The 12,317-nt window shown below is 42.9% G+C and overlaps 1 protein-coding gene across 1 annotated transcript; it reads right to left on the reverse strand.

Annotated features, from left to right (window-relative positions):
- Window positions 1-9,397: 9,397 nt before the first annotated feature.
- Window positions 9,398-11,870, reverse strand: LOC147959981 (uncharacterized). Its single transcript, XM_087533075.1, has 2 exons — window positions 11,286-11,870; window positions 9,398-9,430 (listed from the first exon to the last, which is right to left on the reverse strand). The coding sequence occupies exons 1-2, from the start codon at window positions 11,868-11,870 to the stop codon at window positions 9,398-9,400; spliced, it is 618 nt and encodes a 205-aa protein (XP_087389201.1).
- Window positions 11,871-12,317: the final 447 nt, after the last annotated feature.

A 12,317-nucleotide genomic window follows, 5' to 3' on the forward strand; every position in this document is an offset into this window, starting at 1 on the left:
TCTAGATTAACATTGAGCATCCACATCTTCAACATCTACATGAAGTCATCATCGACAAAACCCAAGGTTAGTTCATCCCTCTTAGGGGGGATATCACATCTAGGGGAGATTTACTCTAATCAATTGAGCTAAAGCAACTCTAATGGTGTGAAAACAACAATGCTTTATGTAAAAGTGGCAACCCCACATGTGCTTAAATGATGAATATGACCTATGATCAAATGTTCTCATTTGACTCCTAAGTCCATATACTCATATATAGATGACCTAGTCATCGCCAATTGCTTGATAGATGCTAGCGTGTTCGTGCATGATTTGTCACATATTTCATTTGCCATTTTATTGTGTGAGCATGTTGATTGCATATTTTACTCATTCAAGGACATCCACTTGTTGCTTTGATTGTTTGGCTCTTCTGCCAAGTGGATGGACAAGAATGCCTAAGAACCTACTCTAGCTATCTATGCTTTTATCATCTCAAACTCTATTCATGCTACATCACAAAGTTTGATCAAGTCAGATTCGAACCACTCTGTGTGAGAGCACTCGGAGTCCCCGATTTGTCATAGACTTAAACTTCCAAAACCTCTCTGTGCATTTTGGTCTGACCGATCCATCCACTTCGGTCACACCGAGTTCACTGAGTTGATCTAGGTTTTCAATCTCGGTGCAACCGATTTGAACTTTTTGGTCACACCGAGTTGCAGTAACCGATTGCGATTCTGCATCTCGGTGCCACCGAGTTGTTCCACTCGGTCACACCGGCAAGGTTAAGATATATATACCCACAGGTGAGATTTTAGGAAATTTATTAAAAACCCTCCATCCCCCGCGTGTCCTGCTCTACCGTCTCGGGTCTCTGGATCGTCTCCTCATCGCCAGCGACCTCCCGCCGCTGGTTTCCATCGCCGTCAATAGGATTCAACCGCACCGTTGCCGCCGTAGCGAAATCACCGCCAAACTAGGGTATGAGTTTGATCTTTTGTGCTAATTCGTTACTCTGATTCTTAGCACAATGCAATGCCATGTTCTTTACCACGTATGAAATCAATCTATGCATAGAAAATGTTCCTTATATTAGGTTTGATTTGAAAATTCACGATTAAGTTTCCGCCAAAGTCATCTCAGACCGACCGAGTTGTAGAAATCGGTCTCACCGATTTGGCTTAGGCCATTTCACTTGCACTTTTCGGTCTGGTCAAAAGTTGCAAATCGGTGCGATCGAGTTCGACTCTCTATGAAACCCTAGCAATCTCGGAGCCACCGAATTGTGACTCGGTCTGACCGAGTTCACTAGTTTAGACTCCAAAAGTTGCTTCGGTGTCACTGAGTTTAACAAATCAGTAGCTCCGAAATGCTTTCTGTGGAGAACTAAAACTAAGTTTTTGACTCATCTGTTTTGCAAAAACTCTGCACATTGTGATGCTCATCCACTCTACCTCATCTATATCTATTCACAGGGTCTGCTGTCAGTTTGCTTGCCAGAATGTCTGACCAGAGTGATAGCCAAAACAAATCAGAAGAGCAAGTGCACATGAGTGAGGGCACTAGTCCCTCAAGCAGCTATGATGATGGCAGCAGGAGCTCTCCCAGCAATTTGCCCAAGGCAGCCACCAGATCAAGCCTATATAGACACATAGTAATATGATTTTCAAACTTTTTGGTAACTTGTTGCCAAAGGGGGAGAAATTTATAGATCATAGGCTTCGAGACAGAGTGTTGTGTTTTGCTTCTTTGTCTCTCTTGCTATTTGGTTGATACTTTTGTGTGTGCTCGTTTGTTACTCTTTATGTATGTGTGTGAGATACTTGTATGATTATGTGTTTGATCATATTCAACTTTAATGCTTGCTTGGATGATATTATCTTTGCTATCTCATATATGATCATTCACTTTGCTTGGTGATGAGTGCATGTTTTAATTCCCATCATTTTGAGTGCTCCACCAAGATGTATGTGACATGAAAGAGTAACCCATGATCCTAATCGATTGTGCATTTGCATTCAAACGCAAATTTCAAATAATGCACAAAATTAGGGGGAGCTCTTGCTTATCAAATACTTCTCAAAGCGACGATCTACTTTAAATCTTATTATCATTTGTCGAAGCTTTGATCTATATGTTGTCATCAATTACCAAAAGGGGGATATTGAAAGTGCAACTATCTGATATGTCTCCAACGTATCTATAATTTTTTATTGCTCCATGCTATATTATCTACTGCTTTGGACATTATTGGGCTTTATTATCCAGATTTATATTATTTTTGGGACTAACCTATTAACCGGAGGCCCAGCCCAGAATTGCTGTTTTTTGCCTGTTTTAGGGTTTCGAAGAAAAGGAATACCAAACGGAGTCCAAACGGAATGAAACCTTCGGGAACGTGATTTTCTCAATGAATAAGACCCAGGAGACTTGGACCCTATGTCAAGACACAAAAGAGGAGGCCACGAGGTAGGGGGGCGCGCCTACCCCCCTAGGTGCGCCCTCCACCATCGTGGGCCCCCTGTTGCTCCACCGACATACTCCTTCCTCCTATATATACCTACATACCCCCAAACGATCAGATACAGAGCGAAAAACCTAATTCCATCGCCACAACTTTCTGTATCCACGAGATCCCATCTTGGGGCCTGTTCCGGAGCTCCGGCGGAGGGGGCATCGATCACGGAGGGCTTCTACATCAACACCAGAGCCCCTCCGATGAAGTGTGAGTAGTTTACCTCAGACCTACGGGTCCATAGTTATTAGCTAGATGGCTTCTTCTCTCTTTTTGGATCTCAATACAATGTTCTCCCCCTCTCTTGTGGAGAACTATTCGATGTAATCTTCTTTTTGCGGTGTGTTTGTTGAGACCGATGAATTGTGGGTTTATGATCAAGTCTATCTATGAATAATATTTGAATCTTCTCTGAATTCTTTTATGTATGATTGGTTATCTTTGCAAGTCTCATTGAATTATCAGTTTGGTTTGGTCTACTAGATTGATCTTTCTTGCAATGGGAGAAGTGCTTAGCTTTGGGTTCAATCTTGCAGTGTCCTTTCCCAGTGACAGGAGGGGCAGCAAGGCACATATTGTATTGTTGCCATCGAGGATAACAAGATGGGGTTTTCATCATATTGCATGAGTTTATACCTCTACATCATGTCATCTTGCTTAAGGCATTACTCTATTTTTTTACTTAATACTCTAGATGCATGCTGGATAGCGGTCGATGAGTGGAGTAATAGTAGTACATGCAGGCAGGAGTCGGTCTACTTGTCTCGGATGTGATGCCTATATACATGATCATACCTAGATATTCTCATAACTATGCTCAATTCTGTCAATTGCTCAACAGTAATTTGTTCACCCACCGTAGAATACTTATGCTCTCGAGAGAAGCCACTAGTGAAACCTATGGCCCCCGGGTCTATCTTTATCATATTAATCTCCTACTACTTAGTTATTTCCTTTGCTTTTTACTTTGCATCTTTATCACAAAAATACCAAAAATATTATCTTATCATATCTGTCAGATCTCACTCTCGTAAGTAGTTGTGTAGGCATTGACAACCCCTATTCGCGTTGGTTGCGAGGATTCATTTGTTTTCTGCAGGTACGAGGGACTCGCGCATAGCCACCTACTGGATTCATACCTTGGTTCTCAAAAACTGAGGGAAATACTTATGCTACTTTGCTGCATCATCCCTTCCTCTTCGGGGAAAACCAACGCAGTGCTCAAGAGGTAGCAAGAAGGATTTCTGGCGCCGTTGCCGGGGAGGTCTACGCAAAAGTCAACATACCAAGTACCCATCACATGCCCTTATCTCCCGCATTACATTATTTGCCATTTGCCTCTCGTTTTCCTCTCCCCCACTTCACCCTTGCCGTTTTATTCGCCCTCTCTGTCTATCCTTCCTCTCTTTCTCTATTTGCCTCTTTTTCTCGCTTGCTTTTTTGCTTGTGTGTTAGTTCGTTTGCTTGTCGCTATGGCTAGTCCTTTACCTTCTGCCTCTACGTCTGAAATTGGGGAAACTATTGTCAATAATAATATCATGAAAAATTCTGATGCTCCTTCTAAAGAACCACCCATCTTACATACAAAAAAGTTTCGTGTTGGTAGTGGTAATATTATTGGAAAAGGAGTTATTCCAGATTTCTTTACTTGTGCCGGTGCTTTACCTTCTTTGGGTAGTTCTATCCTTCATAGAACTAGTAGTCTTGCGGACGCTATTGCCACGCTTGTAGTTGAACTTGAAAGACAATTCATGCACATGCATCCTTGCACTCAAAGGATTTTCCTGGAATTTTCTAATATTGAGTATTCTTCTGTTAAGCGTGCCGCTACTATCTTTTTGGCTCATGAGTTTAGATTCATAATAAAAGAGTCCAACTAAATCGTCACACATTATAGGGTGGACGCTTGCTGTCCTCCCATAGAGGCTATCCTCTTTGATCAAGAAGAAATAATGTGTTTTCAATCTCTAGACTATGTTGCTTTCAATGAAAATCTTAGAAAAAGGGTTCCTACCAATGTTTTAGTTGGTAGAATTTCTGAAATTAATGATGATTTGGCTATTCGAAATAATGAACTTGGATATTCTCTTGAATATAGGCTCACAAAGTTCTGTCAAAAGAATGCTTATAATGATGAATTGGTTGTGCAATACGAAGGACCAAAGGAGGAACCTATACCTCCCAAGGTTGATCTTGGGGACTTTTGTCCTATTAAATTTAGCCCTTTCGATTACGTTTGCTTGCCTCAAAGAAAACTTGCTGCCGAACGTAGAGAATATGAAATGTGTTTTAATAATCTATCTTACTATTATGGCAATACCTAGATCTATCCTTGCTTGTTATGCCTAGCTAGGGGTGTTAAACGATAGCGCTTGTTGGGAGGCAACCCAATTTTATTTTTATTCCTTACTTTTTGTTCCTTTTTATTAGTAAATAATTATCTAGCCTATGTTTTGGTTGTGTTTTTTGTGTTTAATTAGTGTTTGTGCCAAGTAGAATCTTGGGAAGACTTGGGGAAAGTCTTGTTACACTTGCTGTAAAAAACAGAAACTTTAGCGCTCACGAGAACTGCTGTCATATTTATTTGGAAAGTTATATTTAGTTAATTATTTTTGCAGATGATTAATAGATAAATTCCTCACGTCCAGCAATTTATTTTAGAATTTTTGGGGTTCCATATCTTGCGCTAGCTACAGATTACTACAGACTGTTCTGTTTTTTGACAGATTCTGTTTGTCGTGTGTTGTTTGCTTATTTTGATGAATCTATGGCTAGTAAAATAGTTTATAAACCATAGAGAATTTGCAATACAGTAGGTATAACACCAATATAAATAAAGAATGAGTTCATTACAGTACCTTGAAGTGGTCTTTTGTTTTCTTTCGCTAACGGAGCTCACGAGATTTTCTACTTTAAGTTTTGTGTTGTGAAGTTTTCATGTTTTGGGTAAAGATTTGATGGATTATGGAACAAGGAGTGGCAAGAGCCTAATCTTGGATATGCCCATGGCACCCCCAAGATAATCTAAGGACACCTAAAAGCCAAAGCTTGGGGATGCCCCGGAAGGCATCCCCTCTTTCGTCTACTTCTATCGGTAACTTTATTTGGAGCTATATTTTTATTCGCCACATGATATGTGTTTTTCTTGGAGCATCTTGTATGATTTGAGTCTTTACTTTTTAGTTTACCACAATCATCCTTGCTGTACACACATTTTGATAGAGCCATACATGATTTGGAATTTGTTAGAATACTCTATGTGCTTCGCTTATATCTTTTGAGTTATGTAGTTTTGCTCTAGTACTTCACTTATATCTTTTAGAGCACGGTGGTGGATTTGTTTTATAGAAACTATTGATCTCTCATGCTTCACTTAGATTCTTTTTAGAGTCTTAAATATCATGGTAATTTGCTTAAAATCCTAAATATGCTTGGTATACAAGATTAATAATAAAACTTTCTTATGAGTGTGTTGAATACTATGAGAAGTTTGATGCTTGATAATTGTTTTGAGATATAAAGATGGTGATATTAAAGTTGTGCTAGTTGAGTAGTTGTGAATTTGAGAAATACTTGTGTTAAAGTTTGTGATTCCTGTAGCATGCACATATGGTGAACCGTTATGTGATGAAGTCAGAGCATGATTTATTTTTTGATTGTCTTCCTTATGAGTGGCGGTCGGGGATGAGCGATGGTCTTTTCCTACCAATCTATCCCCCTAGGAGCATGCGCATAATACTTTGCTTTGATAACTTGTAGATTTTTGCAATAAGTATATGAGTTCTTTATGACTAATGTTGAGTCCATGGATTATACGCACTTTTCTCACCCTTCCACCTTTGCTAGCCTCTCTAATATCGCGCACCTTTCGCTGGTATCATACACCCACCATATACCTTCCTCAAAACAGCCACCGTACCTACCTATTATGGCATTTCCATAGCCATTCCGAGATATATTGCCATGCAACTTTCCACCGTTCCGTTTATTATGACACACTCCATCATTGTCATATTTCTTAGCATGATCATGTAGTTGACATCGTATTTGTGGCAAAGCCACCATTCATAATTCTTTCATACGTGTCACTCTTGATTCATTGCATATCCCGGTACACCGCCGGAGGCATTCATATAGAGTCATATTTTGTTCTAAGTATCGAGTTGTAATTGTTGAGTTGTAAGAAAAATAAAAGTGTGATGATCATCATTATTAGAGCATTGTCCCAGTGAGGAAAGGATGATGGAGACTATGATTCCCCCACAAGTCGGGATGAGACTCCGGACGAAAAATAAAAAAAAGAAAGAAAAGAGGCCATAAAAAAAGAGAAAAGGCCCAAATAAAAAATGAAATGAGAGAAAAAGAGAGAAGGGACAATGTTACTATCCTTTTACCACACTTTTGCTTCAAAGTAGCACCATGATATTCATGATAGAGAGTCTCCTATGTTATGAATTTCATATACTAGTGGGAATTTTTCATTATAGAACTTGGCTTGTATATTCCAATCATGGGCTTCCTCAAAATGCCCTAGGTCTTCATGAGCAAGCAAGTTGGATGCACACCCACTTAGTTTCATTTTGAGATTTCATATACTTATAGCTCTAGTGCATCCGTTGCATGGCAATCCCTACCCACTCACATTGATACCTATTGATGGGCATCTCCATAGCCCGTTGATACGCCTAGTTGATGTGAGACTATCTTCTCCCTTTTTGTCTTCTCCACAACCACCATTATGTTCCACCTATAGTGATATGTCCATGGCTCATGCTCATGTATTGCATGAAGATTGAAAAAGTTTTGAGAATGTCAAAAGTATGAAACAAATGATTGGCTTGTCATCGGGGCTGTGAATGATTTAAATATTTTGTGTGGTGAAGATGGAGCATAGCCAGACTATATGATTTTGTAGGGATAACTTTCTTTGACCATGCTATTTTGAGAAGACATAATTGCTTTGTTAGTATGCTTGAAGTATTATTATTTTTATGTCAATATTAAACTTTTGTCTTGAATCTTTCGGATCTGAATATTCATACCACAATTAAGAAGAATTACATTAAAATTATGCCAAGTATCACTCCACATCAAAAATTCCGTTTTTATCATTTACCTACTCGAGGACGAGCAGGAATTAAGCTTGGGGATGCTTGATACGTCTCCAACGTTTCTATAATTTTTATTGCTCCATGTTATATTATCTATTGTTTTGGACATTATTGGGCTTTATTATCCACTTTTATATTATTTTTGGGACTAACCTATTAACTGGAGGCCCAGCCCAGAATTGCTGTTTTTTACCTGTTTTAGGGTTTAGAAGAAAAGGAATACCGAACGGAGTCCAAACGGAATGAAACCTTCGGGAATGTGATTTTCTCAACGAATAACACCCAGGAGACTTGGACCCTACGTCAAGACACAAAAGAGGAGGCCACGAGGTAGGGGGCGCGCCTAACCCCCCCAGGCACGGCCTCCACCATCGTGGGCCCCCTGTTGCTCCATCGACGTACTCCTTCCTCCTATATATACCTACGTACACCCAAACGATCAGATACAGAGCGAAAAACCTAATTCCATCGCCGCAACTTTCTGTATCCACGAGATCCCATCTTGGGGCCTGTTCCAGAGCTCCGCCGGAGGGGGCATCGATCACGAAGGGCTTCTACATCAACACCATAGCCCCTCTGATGAAGTGTGAGTTGTTTACCTCAGGCCTACGGGTCCATAGTTATTATCTAGATGGCTCCTTCTCTCTTTTTGGATCTCAATACAATGTTCTCCCCCTCTCTTGTGGAGAACTATTCGATGTAATCTTCTTTTTGCGGTGTGTTTGTTGAGACCGATGAATTGTGGGTTTCTTATCAAGTCTATCTATGAATAATATTTGAATCTTCTCTGAATTCTTTTATGTATGATTGGTTATCTTTGCAAGTATCTTCAAATTATCAGTTTGGTTTGGTCTACTAGATTGATCTTTCTTGCAATGGGAGAACTGCTTAGCTTTGGGTTCAATCTTGCAGTGTCCTTTCCCAGTGACAGTAGGGGTAGCAAGGCACATATTGTATTGTTGCCATCGAGGATAACAATATGGGGTTTTCATCATATTGCATGAGTTTATCCCTCTACATCATGTCATCTTGCTTAAGGCGTTACTCTGTTTTTAACTTAATACTCTAGATGCATGCTGGATAGCGGTCGATGAGTGGAGTAATAGTAGTACATGCAGGCAGGAGTCGGTCTACTTGTCTCGGACGTGATGCCTATATACATGATCATACCTAGATATTCTCATAACTATGCTCAATTCTGTCAATTGCTCAACAGTAATTTGTTCACCCACTGTAGAATACTTATGCTCTCGAGAAAAGCCACTAGTGAAACCTATGGCCCCCGGTCTATCTTTATCATATTAATCTCCTACTACTTAGTTATTTACTTTTCTTTTTTACTTTGCCTTTATTTTACTTTGCATCTTTATCACAAAAAGACCAAAAATATTATCTTATCATATCTATCAGATCTCACTCTCGTAAGTGGCCGTGTAGGGATTGACAACCCCGATTCGCGTTGGTTGCGAGGATTCATTTGTTTTGTGCAGGTACGACGGACTCGCGCGTAGCCTCCTACTGGATTGATACCTTGGTTCTCAAAAACTAAGGGAAATACTTACGCTACTTTGCTGCGTCATCCCTTCCTCTTCGGGAAAAACCAACGCAGTGCTCAAGAGGTAGCACTATCCCTGGGTGGTTTTGGTAATTACTAACAACATATAGCTCATTGAACTAATGCTATTTCAAGATAATCATTTCAGAAAGTTTGGTGATTGGCATGGCATGGATTAGGAATGTGAACCCCTCAAAATGCTAAGGACACATATTGGCTCAAGCTGAAGACTCAACATTTACATTTCAGTGATCCAACATCACACTGAATCCATAGGAAAAGCCAATACTATTAATAGGGGATGAGGTGTTGCTTAATGGCTTGCTTGCTCAAAATGCTTAGTGATATGCTCCAAAAGCCCTCAACCACTTTCTCATATCATCATATGTCCCAAACCAAAAGTCAAACTCGACCTTACCGATTTGATCTATCCGGCGCCACCGAGTTCACTTGACATAGCCACTGCCAGAAACCCTAGTCACTTAGGTCTCACCGATAGGGATCTCGGTCTCACCGAGATGGGATTGCAAACTCTCCGTTTCCCTTCGTAACGTTTTGGTCCAACAGAGATGAGCGATCAGTCCCACCAAGTTCGCAACGCAAACTCTCTATTTCCCTTTTGTAACATTTCGGTCCAACCGAAATGAGCGAATCGGTCCCACCGAGTTTGCCTGACCAGCTCTCTGTCTGCCTATTATAGAAATCGCTCCTTCCAAGTTTATGTGATCGGTCTCAGCGAGATCACGTTATGCCCTAACCCTAATGAAATCGGTCCTACCGAGTTTACATGTCGGTCCCACCGAAAATCCTAACATTCACATTTCGAACTAAATCGGTCTGACCGAGTTTCATGATTCGGTCCCACCGAGTTTGGTGATTTGTGTGTAACGGTTAGATTTTGTGTGGAGGCTATATATACCCCTCCACCCTTCCTTCATTAGGAAGGAGAGCCATCAGAACGTGCCTACACTTCCAACATACATTTTCTGAGAGAGAACCACCTTCCCATGTGTTGAGACCAAGATATTCCATTCCAACCATATGAATCTTGATCTCTAGCCTTCCCCAAGTTGCTTTCCACTCAAATCATCTTTCCACCAAATCCAATTATTTGAGAGAGAGTTGAGTGTTGGGGAGACTATCATTTGAAGCACAACAGCAAGGAGTTCATCATCAACACACCATCTATTACCTTTTGGAGAGTGGTGTCTCCTAGATTGGTTAGGTGTCACTTGGGAGCCTCCGACAAGATTGTGGAGTTGAACCAAGGAGTTTGTATGGGCAAGGAGATCGCCTACTTCGTGAAGATCTACCCTAGTGAGGCAAGTCCTTCATGGGCGATGGCCATGGTGGGATAGACAAGGTTGCTTCTTCGTGGACCTTTCGTGGGTGGAGCCCTCCGTGGACTCGTGCAACCATTACCCTGCGTGGGTTGAAGTCTCCATCAACATGGATGTACGATAGCACCACCTATCGGAACCACGCCAAAAATCTCCGTGTATACATTGCGTTTGCTCCCTCCAAACTCCTCCCTTTACCTTCATATGCAATGTTTTACATTTCGTTGCTATACTCTTAGACTTGCATGTGTAGGTTGATTGCTTGACTTGTTCTAATTTGCTAAAATCTGCCAAAACTTAAAATTGGGAAAAGGCTAGATTTTTAGTTGGTCAAGTAGTCTAATCACCCCCCCTCTAGACATACTTTCGATCCTACACTGGGCCACAGGCGGGGGCTCCCGAGGTTGGTGCTGGTCGGAGCTCTTCCTGAGGCAGTGCTGGCCCCGCGACTGGAGGGGCCGCCGAAGGCTTGAAGAGCCGCTCCTAGAAGATGCCGAGCTCCTGAGGCAGGCGCCTGGATGCTCTCTTGGCGATGTCATCGGCTTCCTTACTCGTGCTCGGGGCACGCGCTGCAGCTCCAGGCCCAAGAATTGTTTCTCCATCTTGCATACCTCCGCCAAGTATGCCTCCATGTGTTCATCCTTTGGCTTGTACACCTTGTTGGAGAAGTTGACGAGGAGTTGGGAGTCGCCCTTGATGGTGAGGTGCTTCACACCCAGAGCGGTCGCAGCCTTGAGGCCGGCAATCAAGCCTTCGTATTCTACGATGTTGTTGGAGACCTTTTCGACATGCTGGAAGTAGAGCTGCACAACGTAGTAGAGCTTGTCCTGAGTAGGCGAAACGAGCACGGCTCCAGCCCCCGCACCCTGCCATGCGAAGGCGCTATCGAAGTACATGACCCAGCCGTCTGATGCTTCGCTCCCCGGTGAGAGCGATCGGTCCTCGCATGGCTCTGGTCCTGGGGCGTCAGTCCATGCCACCATGAAGTCGGCGAGTGCGGCTCCCTTGATGACCCTGGTGGTGCTGAACTCCAGCTGAAATGCCTGTAGTTCGACGTTCCATTCGGCGACCTTATCTGCAGCATTGGGGCTCTGGAGCACCCTCTCTAGTGGGTAAGCCAAAACGACCTTGATGGGGTGGCCTTGGAAGTAGTGACACAGCTTGCGCGAGGCGACGAGGAGTGCGAGCAAGAGCTTCTGCGGCATGGGGTAGCCTGCTCGTGCATCCCACAGTACTGTTCTGACTAAGTACACCGGGTGCTCGACGAGGGCAGGATTGTCGGTGCAGTCCGAGACCTCCTGGGGCTTAGGCGCCTCCTGATGCTGGTGGACCTCGGGAGCTTGGTCGCCTGTTGGCGCAGCCATGGCCTCAGGAGTGCCGCCTTGATGTTGCGTCGTCTTGACCGAGCACACGGAGTTGTGTGGCAGGCCCTTGGACTAGTGCTCCTCCCTGACAGCCACCAGCGCTGCACTGGCTGAGTGAGGCGTGGCGGCCAGGTAAAGCACCATGGGCTTGAGTGCACGCAGCGCCACCATCACCAGCGGGCTGGTGACATATCTCTTGAGATCTTGGAATGCGGTGTCGGCCTTCGGAGTCCACTCGAACAACCCCTTCTTCTTCATCAACTTAAAGAACGGGAGGGCGCGCTCCCCCAGCTTGGAGATGAAGCGCCCTAGCGCGGTCACACTGCCCACCAGCTTTTGCATTTCCTTAAGGGTCTGTGGCGGACTCATCCTTTCTATCGCCTTGACCTTCTCCGGGTTTGCCTCGATTCCCCTGTGTGACACCAGAAAGCCCAACGGCTTGCTGGA

This window comes from Triticum urartu, chromosome 7A (genome assembly GCF_056163025.1).
Source record: "Triticum urartu cultivar PI428250 chromosome 7A, HENAU_Tu73, whole genome shotgun sequence".
Classification (NCBI taxonomy): domain Eukaryota; kingdom Viridiplantae; phylum Streptophyta; class Magnoliopsida; order Poales; family Poaceae; genus Triticum; species Triticum urartu.

Excerpts from the sequence above, each read along its gene's own strand:
- LOC147959981 (XM_087533075.1), bottom strand. The coding sequence starts at position 11,870 with ATGGCTGCGCCAACAGGCGACCAAGCTCCCGAGGTCCACCAGCATCAG. Across the intron at positions 9,431-11,285 it reads ACTTCCAGCATGTCGAAAAG|TGTGATGTTGGATCACTGAA; the intron begins GTCTCCAACAAC and ends CTATGGATTCAG.